The sequence below is a fragment of the Musa acuminata genome, chromosome BXJ2-6 (assembly GCF_036884655.1).
Source record: "Musa acuminata AAA Group cultivar baxijiao chromosome BXJ2-6, Cavendish_Baxijiao_AAA, whole genome shotgun sequence".
NCBI lineage: Eukaryota > Viridiplantae > Streptophyta > Magnoliopsida > Zingiberales > Musaceae > Musa > Musa acuminata.
Window position 1 is genome coordinate 42838504 of NC_088343.1, and position 18656 is coordinate 42857159.

The 18656-nt window shown below is 37.2% G+C and overlaps 2 protein-coding genes across 2 annotated transcripts; both read right to left on the minus strand.

Moving 5' to 3' along the window:
* Window positions 1–505: 505 nt before the first annotated feature.
* Window positions 506–14853, minus strand: LOC135615762 (cytosolic endo-beta-N-acetylglucosaminidase 1-like). Its single transcript, XM_065114701.1, has 11 exons — window positions 14352–14853; window positions 11654–11791; window positions 11312–11421; window positions 11099–11210; window positions 10906–11013; window positions 9187–9299; window positions 7281–7362; window positions 3943–4023; window positions 2957–3012; window positions 1836–1971; window positions 506–1458 (listed from the first exon to the last, which is right to left on the minus strand). Exons 1-11 carry the CDS (start codon window positions 14796–14798, stop codon window positions 709–711), a joined length of 2133 nt encoding a protein of 710 aa, XP_064970773.1. The 5' UTR covers window positions 14799–14853; the 3' UTR covers window positions 506–708.
* A 2019-nt stretch (window positions 14854–16872) lies between these two features.
* Window positions 16873–18002, minus strand: LOC135615763 (protein G1-like7). The gene has a single exon (XM_065114702.1). It carries the CDS (start codon window positions 17854–17856, stop codon window positions 17212–17214), a length of 645 nt encoding a protein of 214 aa, XP_064970774.1. The 5' UTR covers window positions 17857–18002; the 3' UTR covers window positions 16873–17211.
* Between the last annotated feature and the right edge of the window lie 654 nt (window positions 18003–18656).

Consider the following 18656-nt stretch of genomic DNA (forward strand, 5'->3'; position numbering starts at 1 on the left):
ATAAGTACTAATTCCTCAATATACACGCAAAGAATCGAATGTGTATGTAGCTTTTCAAGAGATAGCACCTCCGCGTCAGCATACAACGACGACACGAGAGCACGCACGGCTTACAGGTGTGGAACAGAGCCTCCTGGGTTAATGTAGCGAGAAATCTCCGAGGGGCTTGAGTGAGCCCTTCTACTTGTAGTGGAGTGTGTCCTTCTTTTAATGCCGACGTGTGTGCCACAAGCTTAGTTCATAACACTAATCTTTCGAGTATTTGACTTGGATAACCGTCAAGTGTTCTGCAGTGCATTAATTACTTGGATAGCTACTACCAAGCATTTGACTGCATGTGAACCTCTTAAAGAATAGAAATGGACATCCAATCGGACACCTACAGATGATGGTGGGTATGTATGCTAAGATTGACCTAAAAACAGAGATAATAACATGATGCACCAATAGATAATAATTGCGTATGTATGCTAAGATTGACCAAAAAACAGAGATAATAACATGATGCACCAATAGATAATAATTGCATATTCCAAAGTGGTGTACAACCATATCTCGACTCAATTCGATGAAAAGCTAAAGCAAGAAACTCGACAACCATCTTGAAACAACTATTGCCAATAAAAGAACATCAACATTGATATGTTGATGAAGGCTACCGGGTTGCATGAGAAAGTGATGATGGACCCTGATATGGTAGAAAGCAAACTAACCTTGGACAGCCAATTCAAGAGTTGGAGATTCGTCCAGTTGCTGGCAAGTTCCATCGGCACCACATGCTTGAACAATAAACCTGAGTGCCGTAACTCCAGTAGGAATACCAAGTTTTGATAAGAAAAATGCTTCGACTCTAGCGAATCCAACGTAGCTAGGTACTCTATCACTGATGTTTCCGTCGGTATGAATCATTAACCTTTCGACGTAGACATTATATCTTGTAAATGACATCGCATATCCTTCTTTGAGCTTCCAAGCGACCTTTAGGTTCAAACTTCTATTTCCATCAGAATCCAAGATCCATGAAATATCATGGCCTTGAATGACCCATGATTTGGCAGGTGGAAATTCCACGATCGGTTCACTGGTTAAAATCCTGATGTGACCTAATGATGCTCTATAGGGCAAAAATCCACTGTTTTCTGATGTGGTATTTTCTCTAATTGGGCTCTTCTCCATCTCAATATTAGTCGGGCCAGGGTTTTTCAAGGCACCCACGATATAAATGCCACCCAATGTATAGCCACTCATGGTCAAGGTAACTTCATGAATAAACCATGCTGCGTCAGCCAACACATCTGCTTTCGTGTCTTTAATTTGTGGCTTGATGGTTCTATTATACTCGAGGCCAGCAACAGTGAAGGGTTGAGTATCAGCTGTGACAAGGATGGATGTTTGTCCACTGATTTCAGACCACAATTCAAGGTATAGTCCAAAGAGAGAGTTTTCATCTGATCTTACCTGCAGAGAAAGAACAAGAATTTCAGGAATGCCAACACGTAAAATAATGTTAAAAAAAAAAGCTTGGAAATTACTAGGTACAGCATAATCCTACAGTCTGTGTAAACGAAATCCTTGGCTTACTAGCACCTCTTAAGTTCATACATTTGAAAATTGCTAAATATTTCAATACATCTGCGACCAATGAATTTGATGTTGATATTAAAGGAAATGTCCAATTAAAATATAAACAGAAAAAGTATATTGCAACATAGAAAATTTTGAATCAAGAAATTCTCCTGGAAGTCAGCATACTCTTGAATAGAACCTTGGATTAAAGCTAGAATAACTAGGAAAAGAATCGATTAGACATTCTTATGGGAGATAATGCAGCTTACAGAATATGAAATGTTCACAGGTTGATCTTCCAGCTGAAGTTGTCCGTGAAAGAGTTTTGTAGAGAAAAAAGAGTTGTTCTCAAGATTTCCTCTAGCAGTGATACTACCTCCTCCACAGTAAGATGCGTCCTTGAAACTGCCAATTTAAGAATAGCCTAACTAAAGGAGTTCAACCTATAAATATTACCATAGAAAATCTTCATGAAAAAGTATATATATATATATATATATATATATATATATATATAGAGAGAGAGAGAGAGAGAGAGAGAGAGAGAGAGAGTTTCAGACTATACACACTCCTGAACCTACCAATTCAAGAATAGCTTAATTAAGGAGATTAGATCTAGAAATATTACTGAACAACAGAACAAGATCTTATGAAAAGAAGGAAAGCCAACTTCAGACCATGTTAAACAGAAGACAAAGCTATAGTTGCAAGGGGGAAGCTATACAGAAATAACACAACAGAAACACTTTTCCTACCCACTTTGACAGTTTGACCCAGTTCTTCCTCTTCTTTTTCTTTTTATTTGACTATTGTTACCTTCTCTCTTTGGGGAGGTTATTATGCATTATGTCAGTGTAAAGCCTTTGTAGGAATTTGCTATCTGCCACTTTTACAGGGATCTTTGTTCATTATTTCTTTTGTTTTGATGGTCAATGAAATGGATGTTGTTTAGGTGTTCTATCAGTTCATCACGTGACCAAGGTTCTAATTAAGAAGGATTTTGCAATAAAAGTTGCACAAGATTTATAATTTTCGAGCATATAATGATAATGTTTTCCCAATAAATATACAGATTCTTTGACTACTGCTTCTCATGCATCATTTTGGTTTCTTTCCAGAAGGATTAAATGTTGGAAAGAAACAATCTTTATGGACCTACTGAAACCATTTTGTTGGAAAGAAACAAGATTTGTGAACCTACTGAAACTAACTGCAGCAGCAATAAAATTCCCAACAACAACAACAACAACAATAAATGTGCCTAAATATAGGATATGAATTTCTGGTAACATATGCACATAAATGTTAAATTTAAAAATGAAAATTTTGAAGTAGAGAAACTTAAATCATGAAACTTTTGGTCTAAAAAGAGAAAGACAACAAAACTTACTTGATGCAGGCCTCGACTGTAGTTGAGCTAGGACCATTAGGATTATTAAGAAGAGGCTGCTCCAGAAAACATAAGAAAATTGTCTTACAAATAATATAAATTTCTTTTAAACAGTGGTACACAGATCGAGAAATATGTTTAATACAGATAGGACCTTTAAACACCTTACGTTGCTTTCCAAATGAAAATATAACATTTTAGTATATTTTTTATACTCTCGATATTATGGCACTTGGAAATATGGTAATAGGTGAAAGCATTGACAATATGTATGCACACGGTGTACAAATATTGTGTGTGTGTGTGAACTACTTGTCAACAATGGAACCCAAGATGTAAACTAACTAGTATTTATGTAGGAAATCTGCACAAATCAGATTATCAAACAAAGTCAAGAAGTGCATCTCCTCGGTACAATTTTCACCATTTCTAGATAGCAAATGTTGATCTCTGATGAAAAGCTCCAATTGGGTGAAGAACATACTGTGAAACTATGTTATACATATGGATACCAGCCACCTTTTAGTATAAGGATTTAAAATCATAAGGTTTTCCTTAATACCAAAAAGGGATTTCAGTCAGAATTCTGAGGGATTGCGTCAATCAGCCACCAGGACAGACCAAGTTAAAATTGATTTCAGGCAATTCCGCATGATCATCTGAAATGTACCAGTGACAACATCAAGTTGACAAGGGTCCAGTGGTGTAAATTATCAAGTCCGAGCACAATCGGTGAAAAACACATGTAACAAAAGGATCTGTTATTTATCAACATCGTATGATCCTTCAGATAATCTTCCCAACAAAAAATATTCCAAATGTGAAGCAAACTTTAAAGATAAACCCAAAAAGGGCCACAAGACAACATATTAATAACACAACAAAAATATCTAAAGCTTGGAAGCTTCCTTAAAGTAACAATTTCATAACATGAATCATGTATACATGCAAAATTAAATGAAGCATGAAACAAAATTTCAATATACCTGAAAGCCTTGAGAAGAAATGTTATTCCAAGGATCGTTGGCAACCTGTAAACCTTCAATTGAACAATGATAACCATGACCCTGGAAATATGTAGGACTCAGAGTTTGATAGTTGCTACTGATTTTATCAAATGTGACAGATTCAAGGTGCATAAGATCAACCGGTATTTAAGAGAAACAAAACAATAAATATGGATAAAAGCAAGGTTCATTGTAACACTCAGGGTGATATGTACCGGTCCGATAGGGGACCGGTATGGATGGTACATACTATTCTGTTGGTATGTCCCACTGTATCATGTGTTGATACATCGGTACAAACCGTACCAATAGTCGGTCGATATACCGATATGGACCAGTAAGACCAACCATGGAGAAAAGATCCAAGAAAAAAAGAAAATGTTTAATGACCAGTAAGCAGCATAACTATGATTATCTGGTATTTAGGTGCATAATTATGAGTAACTGCTAATAAATGAAAAAGAATATTTTCAAGTGAAAGCTATTACAAAAGTTTAGACAAAAGATGATGTTAGTCACACTATAATTTCTCAGTTACAACAATTACGAAGGATTAAAACTGAATAGCAATAGGATGTAGGACTTTATGAATTGGCAACAACATTTTTCTCCCACTGGTTTCTCAACAATTAAATAAATATTTAAACAAGTACCCCCTGTCCTTTAAATATCTTAGCTCACTAGTCTATGGTATCTTGCAAGTGAAAAAAAAAAAGAAGACTTGACAGCTTTATCAATAAAAGAGTTAACAACGAGATAAATAAGGGGTTGAACCCAATCATTTAATGAAAAGCAATTACTCAGATCAGTGAATAGTTCATAAACAACTAAATCATTCAGTAGAAGTAACTAGAGCAAATATTTTTTTCGCTTGAGCAATATTTATTTATATCCTTTACAAATTCTTTGCTCCAACAACAGTACATCTAGGCCAAAGCCAGCTATTGTTATCTGAAAATACCCAAAATAACTCCTATAAGATATTCATAGATTTCTACTTCTTTTTTCCATTCCTCTTTTTTTTCTTGTGTGATCTATCTTTATTTTTCTTATGTTAGTGTTCTTGCATGTTCCTAGAAGCTCAAACCTGCACACTCAATCCTGCTCACTTATGCAGGCTTATTGGACTGATCTAGAAGGACTGAACCCTTATTTTCCTTTAAATTTTAATAAGCCTTGGTAAGGAGACTCCAAAAGTAAGATGCTGAAATTTTCACCTGATACTTAAAGTTATGCAGAAAATAAAAGAAATACTGAAAAATGACCACAAATTTTTAATTTTGTGAATATAAACGAATAACCCATTAACCGAAATTTTTGACCAAGAATAGTTCCCATTTTATAGGATGTCCCTGAAGAGACAACAAGCATATAGTTATTGTTCTAAATAGTAATTGCACCTGCTGATATAATGGTTCATACCAAGGTATGTAATTTCGAATAATATCGCCCGTTACCAGACGAAACGAAATATATATATATATATATATATATATATATATATATATATATATATATATATATATATATATATATATATATATATATAAACAAGGCGACGTCGCTAAGGCGATGCAACGTCGCCTTTATAAAAATATATATATAAATATATATAATTTTTTATATATATAAATATATATTTATTAATTTATACATATATATATAAACGAGACGACGTCGCCAAGCCTAGGAGAAGAGAGAGGCTACGTCGCCGAATTATATATATATATATATATATATATATACCGAACGGTATACCGCTCGGTATATAGCATCGTATTGTACCGAGTGAACGTCGAAACTCCGGTACGATACGATATTTCAATCCTTGGTTCATACTTCATAGCAAGGATTGAAATTTCGTATCGTACCGAAGTTTCGAGATTCACTCGGTACGGTACGGTACTATATACCGAGCAGTATATTTTGATATATATATACATATATATATACATATATATATATATATACATATATATATATATATACATATATATATATATAAAGTAAAAAAAATCTTTTTCAGCGATATCGCTTCGGCGACGTCGCCTATATATATATATATATATATATACCGTTTTCGCCGCGACGTCGCCTATTCTCCTTGCGACGCCGTGATTCTTCTCCCCGCGCGGATGAGAGGTCGCCAACAGACGAGGAGGTAGAGCAGCGTAGGCACTCTTCTTCTCCTTTTCTTTCTTCACCTTCTCCCTTGGTCATCCCTCTTCTTTCTTCTTCCTCAGACCTCGGTCACCATCGATTTAAAACGATAATGGGCAAAAATAGCCCAATTGACGGTACCGCCCGGTAGCAAGCGTTCCGTGTACCGATCTGCTGACGGACCGGTACATACCACCCGGTATGGGCCGTATTTTTCGAAATTGAAGACCTTGTTTCATAGTATTATGGAGCAACCACCATGTTAGGTGAGCCCATAGTGGGTGCTTCAAAAACAAAAACATTTTTAAACAATAGAATTACATAATTAATTAACAATAATTATCTAAGCTCATATAGATATCTAAGCTCATATAGATATAAAAAATAAACCTTCAACTCAAATAAACACTAATTGATGTTCAGCAAAAACAATTTTAAACTTGATTTTACCATAGTGATTAAATCCTATATTACATTGCAAATGAAAACTAACACCCAACCCATTTCTAGCATTGTTTCTCAATGATCTTTCTATCCCTCTATTTTAAAAGAAACTGTACCTCCATTTAAGAACATTATAACCAGTTTAATCCAGATTTGGAACGATTTAGTTGAAGAATCGATCCAGCCCAGCTGGGTTTCAGTGGGAAACTAGATGTCTTTTTTGACAGGACACTTTGATCATTTTGTAAAGGGGCTAGATCCCACAAGCCACAAAGTGTGGGGCTTTGCCTGAGAAATCACCCTTGAATTTTTGTATGCCTGTCTTGTGTTAGTAATATGTTGCGTGACATGACATATCCAACATGATAGGCCCTTATTGTCATAAGCCATTGCTATGCAAAGGGTGTTCTAGTTGCATTCTTCAGCATGGTATGAGTCTCGCAAAGAAACCATGTCAGTTTGATGTGGCATAGCCGAAACTTCCCGAAGGTCCCCATGTTCAAAACGATGTCCTTGAATTAATCAGATTTCAGCAAATTGCTTCTCTGTTGCTGTTCTGTTAACACATACTTCAAACAAAGTCATGGATTTTGTGTTCTTTTTACCACAAAGGATGAAGAATATAAGTGCATTTAAAGATAAAACTGCATAAATAATGCTAATCAAATGCCTTCGATCATGTAGAAGAAAGAATAAAATTTCAAGACACCTACCTGATCAAAGCTTGAGTAGAAGGGCAATACTCTAGGGTAGTTCTGAAGAATTCCCCATGATTGCTCAACAAGGCCCCACCAGCTGCACAATTCAATTCAAGTATTTTAAGTGTCACAACATAAACAAAAACAATAGAATTGAATGTCAAAAGTCAAAAGCTTCTTCTTTATTAATATCACACACGGGTGTTAATTTTACGACAAGTTACCCAGAATTTGTATCAGAGTGTACCATGATGTACAAAGGACAAGTTATTTAATATAACCACATTTCCTTTTCAAGCTCATTGTGTTCGTAGGTTGAGATGTATTAATGAACAAAGAAAAAAAGTGAGACTTTTCAAAGTCTGCAATTTAACCAATCCGATTGATTGGAAGAAATCAATAGTGCAGTTAAATAGGTAATAAGTTCAATTCTGAAGCTTAAAGGCTTATAACCAAACTTATGGTGCAATACTTGCAAAACTAATGACACATCATCAGCATTTTATCACCTTTATCATCTTCATCTTTTTCTGAATAATTTTAACATGGAACTTTAGCCTTAAAAGTTAAAACATCTAAGAGCAAGAAAATAGGTTTAAATCATAACAAATCAACCAAAAATGTGGTGTGCTGAGATATCTAATTATGTCAGTGGCCAACATCAAGTTGGCGCCATGTTCAGGCAAAAGGCCTCAATCTAGAAAGTTTGATTACTAGAAACTAAATTGTCATGACAAACCCTGACATAGTGATCCCAACCCGTATAAGGTATAAGGTGGAGTATGTTTACAACAAATCATCATTACATATGACTCGCATAAGTATAATTCTTATCAATGTCAACTTCTCTCAATACCGTACAGTAAGAAAAACAAAAATTTACAAAATAATTTCTTTTAATATTCACTTCTATAAAGTTCACCCAAAAAGGAATACAAAGTGTATGAACATACACATCAAGGATTAAGCTCTTGATACCAAACCTGGTACCAGTTGCTTCAAGCCCTAAGCACCCCTTCTCCTTCTAAGATTCCGAGGAACCTTCAGAATTTGCTTATGAAAATAATGACAAAAAACATGTCAATTCATAACCCACTTAGGCAAATGCAAAAGGAGGTTACCCCTCTTAATAGTAGCAGTAGTCTTCATTAGTACTGGCTCAAGTTTGATCCGGTTCAGTTTTCAACAATTTGTTCTGAATGTGGTTCAAGCTCGCCCAAGTAGGAAATATCTTATTTCGATCTATGATTCCATCTATGACTGGACCATGTTGTCACAACAAATCAAGATCCATATGCTATCAAATCAATAGGATAGCTAAATGGAGCAATACTAAAGGCTGGCATATCATCTGAAGGTGCTGACTAGACCTCAGAAGCCCCTATGAGCTCACCCAAGGTCACCCTAATTTGGCTATTAGGTTCTAATCTCTGTAGGGTCTTCTAGCCTAATTTCTGGCTTGAGTAAGGGTTTTACGGTGATTTGAGTTGGAATAAATACAATTGCATCCTTAGTTGATCTGACCCAGCTAGGTTGGGTAATAGAAACTTTTCACCAACACTAGAGGATTGATAACCAATTGACACTATGTAATTGTGTCAATAATTTATTAGACCTTCTCAACTTTTATCCTTCAAGGATGACCAACATAAATGAAAGGTATTGAAGGTGGAAAACTTAGTAATTGGTATTTCATCTCTTTTGTACTAGTCAAAAAAATTAATAATAGTAATTTTAGGCAAATAAATCTAACAAATTTGTATTTTATAATCGGTACACTCAACTACTTGGCTACAGTCAAAAAAATCAATTTAATAATTAATAGTTATGAATGGAGGCTTTTATAGCAAAGTAAATCATCACATGACTAAGCTGGACATGATATTTAAGGTGTTATATGATTAAGGTAGAAAATACATACCGATTTTGTGCAGTTTGAAAATCAGGTTCTTGTTCAGTTTCATAGACCCATCCTGGAGCAAATATGGCAGCTGAAACATCATCCTTCTTCAACACATCGAGGGCTACATTTGTCTGTCATGGTAAAAGGGAAAAAAGGCAAAAGAAAACCCGCATATGGTATCTTAAAGAAAGTAAACCAAATCAAGTATATAGTAAGTGATGTATAAGATGAATAAATTCAAGAATATATTTAAATGATGTCCTCTGTAATCCAGCATAGTTCCACTAGCAATCTATTTGAAGAAGCATGGTTTTAAAGATCCAAGGTGGGACACTAATGATTCAAACAATCTACTAGCTTTATTGTTCCCTGCGATTGGCTTCGGGCCCTTCCTACACAGCTCGAGTGCAAGTTAGAACCTATATGTCAAGGGACGGTCCCAAATAGATAGTTTCTATGGGACATAGGACCCCCAAAAGATAACATTACATAGGCATGCAAAGGTTTCCTCAAATCAAATGGAGATTGACCCTATAGTGCAAATGTAGAAGGGAGCTTTGACTGCAAGACCCGCCCATCAAGCACAGACAATAGTCAGCCTCAATGATTCAATGATTCTGAGTGGAAGGGTCGTCACTGAACCAATAAAAGTTACTTTAAGAAAACATGCCGATCCTCATCAAGAGTTCACATCTACAGGAAGGTTCAGCACCATGATGCCGGCTCTTCGCTACCTAGGATTGTAGTATGTTCCAAGAGTTGGGTTGATCGCCCATTAAAGCGGTGCATGAACTGGGTTGCTAGCCCAACATTTTCAATAGCAGGCTTTACCAAAATGCTTCATCAGCTGCTAATATCAGTAATAAGTCACTCATTTCATGTGTCCCAACTCCCAAATCCATTATCTAATTTTCTATGGATTATAACAATCTCCTCAATTATTCAACTAAAAGTCTAGCCAAGGCATCATTTACACACTAGAATCCTGCTCTAAATTCCTCTTAGGACTAAGCATGAATGATTAGCTGCTCCAATCCAACGCATATCCTCCATGATTCTACTCCTTTTAACATGCTGAAAGTAACCTGACACAATCCAATATATGTGATCCTACATGGAGGGATCCGCACAATACTGAATATCACGTATGGTAACCACAATAATCTCCAGAAGGAATAACTTAAACGGAGCAGAACTGTTAAGATTGCTTGCAGGTATGCGATAAACAAGCATAATGATAATGATTTTAAGAAACAAGACAACAAATTGAAGTTGGGACTTGTGAAAATACTTTTGTTTACTTATTGAGGAAGAAAGAGACAAAAACAATAGACTGTCATCTACTTGTAGAATTAAATAAGGTACAAGAACATTCATCAAAAAATTATAGAAATTTAAGTATAAGCATGTATGCATTAGTTTTTTTTTTTTTTGCTGTTATAGTTCCCTGCTGATTTTTATTATAGCTCCTTAAACATCCGAGAAGAGCTTTTCATGAATTTATTTCAGTGTGCATAAATATGTGAGGAACAAAGAAACTATTCTGAAAACATGAAGATGGTGCATCATTACCTGGATCATACCCAGAGAAGAAGAGAAGAAATCAGTAACACATTGTGCTAAAAGCTTGCTGAGGCCATGCATTTTTCATCAAATATCATCTATAAATTAAGTTTCAACCTCTTTTTATTTGGAATAAGGTAAAATAATCAAAATAGCTGAAGGGTGTTGACATACATGCCACTGCCCACCACCAAAGGTATTTCTGCCAAAAACATCAATACCCATGTAGACATCAAACCTTCTCTCGCCAGCAATACTAACTGAAGGTTTAGGGTCTTCGTCCTGCAGGATTCAAAGACATATAAAAGCAGGGAATAAAAAGGAAGAAGATATAATTTTTATTGCATAGCAAAAAATAAAATGCTACCTTCCAAGTATAATTGACAAAAATACCATCACACAAATCAAAGAAAGGTTTGTTTTGCATGTTCAGTTGATTTTGCCAGTCAAGTTTACCATCTATAGTCACAGCATCATACCTGCATAACACAAATAAATTAGGCTAGTAAAACCTGCAAAGAAAGCATGATATCTAAGTTCAGATTCCATAAAAGAAAAAGCATTTGCTGCGAGAAGTGACCATATGACCAAAGATCCCGGAACTGAAGCATGCATAGAACGAGATAGGTGACCCACGAACTCCTTCAAGTTATCAATTTGCCTCCTGTCCAATTTGACTTCTATATTGACCTGAAAGTCTTAATATCATGTCAGCTGCAGAAAAGCCCCTATCAAAATGGCCTCTGCCACTTTATATGACTAAAAACATGAAACTAAACTAACAAAAGAATCACTAATATAGCTCCTACAAGAGCCATTTTACACAGAAACAAGACAGAAAAGGCAGCATTTCCAGAATGATGAAAAAAAACACTCCTCCAATATAGCCATTGCTTATCCACAAAGTGTGGAGAAAACTAACCAGCCAACCATCGAATCCCAAAGCAGAAGCTAGTTCTGTCAACCGTTCAGCATACATTTGAGCAGATTCCTTTGACAAAAGCAAGGTGTCACAAATAATTCTACCTTCATCCCATTCCGTCAGGAAAGTTCCCAAGACCTTTTAATCCATCGTACCATGCAACAAAAGAGAATGAAAGAAATTGTAAAGCTCTTGCAGAACAGTAAATTTGAAGTGTCCACAACAAATCCAAACTACTTTAATGCAACATCAAGAGAAGTTTCACAAAGACTATTTGAATTTTCTTTGTAGTTTGAACTTTGAAAGTCCAAAACTTATGGCATAAACATTAGAAAGAATTCTGAGCTGTAAGAAGAATGCAAATATAGAATTTTATCAAATCTTTAAATTACTGATCTCCAGCAAAAAAAAGAATAATATGTCAGATTTCTTTGTTAAGAAAAGCTCATCAACATAGTTACCAAGAAACATGGAAATGCAACATTTTGGACAATAATAGTGAAGGAGATATAAGGTATGCCACTATATACTTGGTTGATATTTTGTCGAAATAGGATAACTAAAATAAAATTGCCATTTTTGAGTCATACTATGCATTATATCACATATGCCATGTGCTATATTAAGGAAGATATGATACACTTTGCTAACTCATTAGCTATACTAAGAGGTGAAGACAGGATTGGATCCCAAAATCTTACTATCAACAGTTGAAGTCCTCACCAGCTAAGCTTGACGGCTTCGATAAATGAAATGGTAACTAGAGTTCCATTGCCGGGATTTGAACCCGGGTCGCCAGGATGAAAGCTAGGAATCCTAACCGGACTAGATGACAATGGAATAAAAAATTATTGAATGATATTCTGAATTCTCAACCCTTATTTCTTTGGTAGACTACATCAAACAAATATTTTAGGTATAATTGAATTATATTTATGTGATTAATCCCCATTCGAAGATCCAAATCATATACCTATTTATTACAGATCTCATAGCACAGCTACTTGGGATGTAAAAATGCCGCAAATCAGGAAGCAAAGGCCATAACTTCCTAGTAGCTATGCTCTTCAATACAATAAATTGCATAATAAATCCTTAAGTTACAAATCCACACCTGATTTTTCCAATTTTGTGTATTTCCACACGATTGATCCAACTAGATAAAATAGTTTTCAATAATTAAATAACAAAAAAATCAGATAAAAGGTAACTAAAACCCTAAATCAACAATCTTCACCATGGATCACACACATGACGAATCAATGAAATTTTCTATAGCAATCTTGTGACCCTTGATAAGTTTATTTTGTACCACTTCTGGAAACACCAAGAATTAGAGGGCATTAATAATTTCTTTTAATCAAAGAAATCCCAAAGTGATATTAATTGCATTGCAAAAAGATATTCTAAATTTCGCTAAACAAGTGCAAGTAGTTTGATGCATTGAACCAAAGATAGTGCGGAGCTGATTGTGGCTGCCATGAAAGAGCCTGGACAAGCCAGGTTGATGAGAAGATCAAGTTGAGCTAAACAAGTTGCAAAGAAGTGTCAGGGAATAAGGATAAATGCAGCAAAGGAAAGAAACACTAAAAGACTTGCTAGTCTTATCTTCAGTAATCTGTGGGACTGAGTGCAAATGATTGTGCACCTAAAATAGTGATAAGGATGGTTAACCAAGGTTGCCGATAATAGGTGCCTAAGTCCTCCACCGCTAAAAGAATGAAGTAATCTAACAAGTGGTCGACCAAGGTTGCAGGTCTAGGGGGCTAGCTACAGCTCTGTCCTTCACCACAATAGTCTAGCTATGTCACGAACCAATACTGATCAAAATGCTTAAGCTGAAGTTGACAATAGTACATTGATTAGACTTTTATAAATCAATCTTAATCTTGTCCACTTTCAATGTGGCACTAATCAGGGTGTTACAATTTTCCTCACTCAAATACAACATCCTCATCAAGACCTACCATAGTCCAGATCAAACCCTAACATGGTGCATGTGAGGTGTAGCCTAGTAGCGGCTCCATGCCATGACGAATCCTTTGACTCCATCAATGGATAGTCTTTTCTTACTTGAACCCCTCACCATGTCTAAAAATACTAAGTCGTCTCCAAGCCTAATAGGCTAACCGATCCATCAACTTCGTTTGATCTAAATCACTTATCAAAATGTTTAAGATGAAATTGACAGTAGTATTCTTATCATACCCGTATAAATCAATCTTAATCTTGCTCACTTTCGACGTGGATTATTCGGGGTATTACAAGCTGTGTGACAAAGAGCTACCAAACAGTGAAATTAACTTCCTGCTTGTTTGAAGTGATCGTGGGTGCAATGTGATATCATCCTCGAGAGGGTCAAAAGTAACCTCCTGCTTGTTCGTCACCCATATAATCATATTGCTTATTTTCTTTTGTGGTAAGCCCATTTGTTGGCGATCAAAAGTAACCTTTTACTCAAAAGCAGAGCATCTTCTTTATGAATAGGATAAGATGTTCTTTTCTAAAATAAATGCCCCGAAACTGGCTTAACCAAACAATCGACAAATAGAAACCATTATATGCATACGTAAAATAATTATCTAACCACATCACATATTCAAGAATCATTCATCATCAAAACCATCACCAATTTACCAAATGTGGAAGCCCAAGAAGAAGAACAAAGAGCTCAGATCAGGAACCTCGGAGGCAATACCTTGACGCCATGGGTGTGGGCGGCGTTGGTCCAACACGGCGGCGGCAGCGTGACCAAGTAGTGGGAGAAGTAGACGAAAACGTCCATCAGGTGCCAATGCCATATGGCGTAGGCGTCGGGGTTGACCCCGCCCTGCACCCACAGGTCGTCGGTGTACCCGCCCTTCATGTCGTGGCAGACGAGGATCCGGCGGCGAGGGGGCAGCGCGGCGGCGGAGGGGGGGAGGGGGACCGACGAGCGGTTGAAGGGATAGTGGAAGGACCGGAAGTAGGAGCGGGAGGCGAGGGCTTCGAGGGTCGTGATCGGGTAGGAGATGGGGATCGAGGGCTGGGATGGGTCGAAGGGCGGATCCCATGGCCGGGGATCGGGTTTCCGATCGCCGCCGCAGTGGACGAGGCGACGCAGGAAGCTGACCACGGTTTTGACGCACCTAAGAAAACTAGACATCTCTCTCTCTCTCTCTCTCTCTCTCTCTCCCTCTCTCTTCTCTTTTGGTATCCATTTGTTTTCTGCCCTTATGCAAACCTGCGCGGGGTTTCGTAATAGGAAAATTATGGAATTGTTATCGAAACCGTCCATTTGATTTCTTTCTTTCAATTTAGCCGTCGGATTGATTTGATCAAACTCAGATGTTAAGATACATAACAGGATGGAATGCACGGACTTGAAGCTCCCTTTGTAGCTTTCCCACCCTGTGTGGAATTTGCATCCTTGGATCCGCTCCAACGATTGGAGAGAATCTGATGCCGAGTTGATATACATGCAAAGAAATAAACCGGGAGATAAAATAAGTATATAATACAAAATATCGAAACAAGTAATTTTATTTATTTTAAATTAATAAATTATTATATTTTAAATTTTTATCCTTCAATAATTATTTATTAGATATTTTAATAATATGATATTTAATTATGTGTAACGATAGTGTACTTTGCATGTCAAACTTAATCAATAACACATGTATATTCCAATGGGTGGGTATAAGAGGTTTTTTTATTTCATTTTTTATCCCATCTTTACATCTATTCTCCATAAATTAGGTTGCGTTGAATCTTGAGTAAGTTATTTATGAATTATTTGATTTAATTGAATCATATCGATATTTAATAATCAATACCCTCCTTATTGTTATTGTGATATTTTGATATTATTAATTAGTTTTAATAATATTTTTTAATTAAAAATTATATAATAAATTAATTATGAGAATATAAAAGACCTGTGGATCTCCACCGACAATTGAGATTCCCTGTGCGGGACTAAACAGGAAATGGGGTTGGGGATGTGGCGGAGAAGGGGAAGGGACTCCACGTCCTGTCCGATGCGGTTGACATCCCTAATTAATATAATAAAAATACGATTAACTTTTCTATTAAGTATTAAAAAATAATAAAAATAGAAGAAAATAGGTAACTCATAGAATACCAAAACTGTGTGCTACAATTCCCACCGATGAGTTGTAGATTGAAATGGACATTTGAAGCAGATGGACATCTGAGCACGGAAACGTCATCTGATATGACAACGATGGGAACTGTTCAATTCATTTGCCTGTCACCGTATATATATATATATATATATATATATATATATATATATATATATATATATATATATATATATATATATATATATATATATATATATATATATATATATATATATATATATATGCGCTAAAATTAAATTAAGAGGCATAAGTAGGAAGATGGCAGATTTGGAGAATTAAATATATAACTTTATAACATGTTATCTATGATATGAGTAAAAAATGATCGAAGAGTAATATAAATTTATTCAAACATCAATTTGATTTTATAAAATAATACATTAAATTATGAATTAAACTTAATGTACGTCATCGAGATCGCTGAGACTATTGCGATCTTAATCTTCGCATATGTGTATTATATGTATGGTGGGGGCTTATTAAAAGGTGCACAGGCGAGGCGGTGGTGCTTTGTGGGCTTTCAATTCCATCTCTCCTTCTCCCTCCCCCTTTCCCTCTTCCTCTCTTGGAATACTGCAGGCGTTCAAACGCCCGCAGTGCACACACAGTGACTTCTCCGACAACCCCGTACGAGAATGTCTTCCGCTGCTGTTTGCCTTTAGCGTACAGTAAACTCAGAGTTCACCTTCAAAGCGGGCAAGAAAAAGGCCGCCTCGCCCTCTCTCTCTCTCTCTCTCTCTCCCTCTCTCTCTTCTTGTGATGAATCATACATGTGTGTTCGCTTGGTGATGGGAAGGGAGAAGAAGTCGTGGACCCACTGTGGTTCTCGCGACTCGGCGAGAGGACTCTCGTGAAGACAAACGAAAGATGAAAAGCATCAAAAGGAGAAAGAAAGGTAAAGGAAAAGAGCATACAACAACGAGGAAGCTTAATTTTGATCTACAACAAAGAAAACAGATGAAATGGAAGCTGTTCGTGTGATCTCGTAATGTATCCATCCATCCATCCATGGAAGTCCGATGGTTGCAGAACAATGTTGTAGGAGACAAGGAATCAAACCTGATAAGCTCAGAGAAAAGAGAGCATTTATACCGGTAGCCAATAATTCAACAGCCGCAATCTAAGAAGAGTAGTCTTAATCTGCACGGGTAGTATATATACATATATATATATTTATATATAGATTGCTGATGAATTGAAACGGATAATAATAAGATTTCAATTGCCTATGCTGCTGATGATGATCGAGATTTGCTTCACTAAGTCAGCGAAGAATTAATGCGGACAATTAGCCATGAACCAACAGCTATGTACTCACTCCATGGTGCTCCCATTGCCGGCGGCCGCCAAAGAACGACAGTACGAGAGACGGGAAATGTGAGGAGTGATCGGTACCCAGGAAGCAGACTACGAGCTCGTCGGTGGTGCGCTGGATCCCTCGCTGGCCGCTGAACTACTGAAAGCACCGGCAACAGTTGCCTCCCCTCCGCCAGCTGAACTCCCCTCGACGGGCGCTGTACCCGGGAGGCGCTTCCGCTTCCTCTTCTTCTCGTAAGGGATGCCGCGCGCCTTCCCTTGGTAGGCCTTCACCTCGCGAAGGTAAATGCCGACGGCCTTGGCGCCGAAGGGGTTGGACTCCGGGCGGCCGTCGTTCTCGTCGTAGGCGGCCCGGAGACGGCCGATGAGCGCGTCGAGCGAGCCCCAGGCCTGCTTGAGCGGGCAGGCGCACGGCGCCGGTGGCTTAGGGAGGCCGAAGTGGGTGCACCCGGGCGCGTGCACCCTCGTCTTCCCGAACTGGTCCAAGTACTTCAAGAACTCGATCACGTGCGCCCCGCTGCACCGCGCCAGGCTCAGCGGCGGCCTGTGGTTCCTCAGGTACTGAAGGAAGGTGTTCCAGTCCCGCCGCTTCTGCGACTCGTATCGACTCAGTGGCTGCTGCGGCTGAGCAGGTGGCGCTGTTGGAGCCATAGGCGGAGGTGGATCGTCGGGAGCTGACGAGGCGGAGGGACCTTCCTCTCCCGCATCACCGGCTGCGGCAGGGCCAGGATCCATGCAACTGTGCTTCCTGCAGTTGATGCCTTCGCTCTCCTTCCAATTAATTTCCTCTCCACGCCCAACTTGTTCTTTTTCCTCGATACGGGTCTTCGGAGAGAGAGAGAGAGAGGCGGGGATGGAAAGATACGACCAACCGGTGTACCTCTTTCGGGGATTGCGTGGTAATTTGACCGGACGGTGCGCTTTGTCATCATGTTAGTCCTTGTAATATAGTGGTGTTCATAATGGTCTCTACAAATATATATATATATATATATATATATGGGATGATCATATCAAATTTCACAATCGATATGATCATGTTTTATTTTTAGTCTATCAAATAAATAATTGATCTTTGATCGAAGAGGTAGGAGATTCCTTTCTCACTATTATTTTTTTTGAAGACTATTTGATCCTAAATTATTTTGCTATCAAGAATCACATTAATTGATATTTAATTAACTTTAATAAAAAATATATAATAGTATAGTGTGATGCACCCCATTATCTCTTATTTTTTACAAAGATGAGTAACTAAAACAAAATTCGATCCCAATGATCATACTATCGACAACGATCGAAATCTTTATTTTTTAAAACATATATTAGATAATAAAATGACGATAAGTGAGCATTTTAAGATATAACCATTCACCATTATACAAAGTTAAAATACACCTCAAATTTTGAATATGATGCCCACTCCACCCTTCATAAACATCAATCAAGATTGCATTTGTTGATTGGCAAAACAAGTTCAAACAAGCTTGCATCTTCATCATAGACTTGTTTATGTTTTGTTGCCATGATTGGTT

Excerpts from the sequence above, each read along its gene's own strand:
- LOC135615762 (XM_065114701.1), bottom strand. The coding sequence starts at position 14,798 with ATGTCTAGTTTTCTTAGGTGCGTCAAAACCGTGGTCAGCTTCCTGCGT. Across the intron at positions 11,211-11,311 it reads CCGGGATCTTTGGTCATATG|GTATGATGCTGTGACTATAG; the intron begins GTCACTTCTCGC and ends TGTGTTATGCAG. Across the intron at positions 11,014-11,098 it reads TTGTCAATTATACTTGGAAG|GACGAAGACCCTAAACCTTC; the intron begins GTAGCATTTTAT and ends TGAATCCTGCAG.
- LOC135615763 (XM_065114702.1), bottom strand. The coding sequence starts at position 17,856 with ATGGATCCTGGCCCTGCCGCAGCCGGTGATGCGGGAGAGGAAGGTCCC.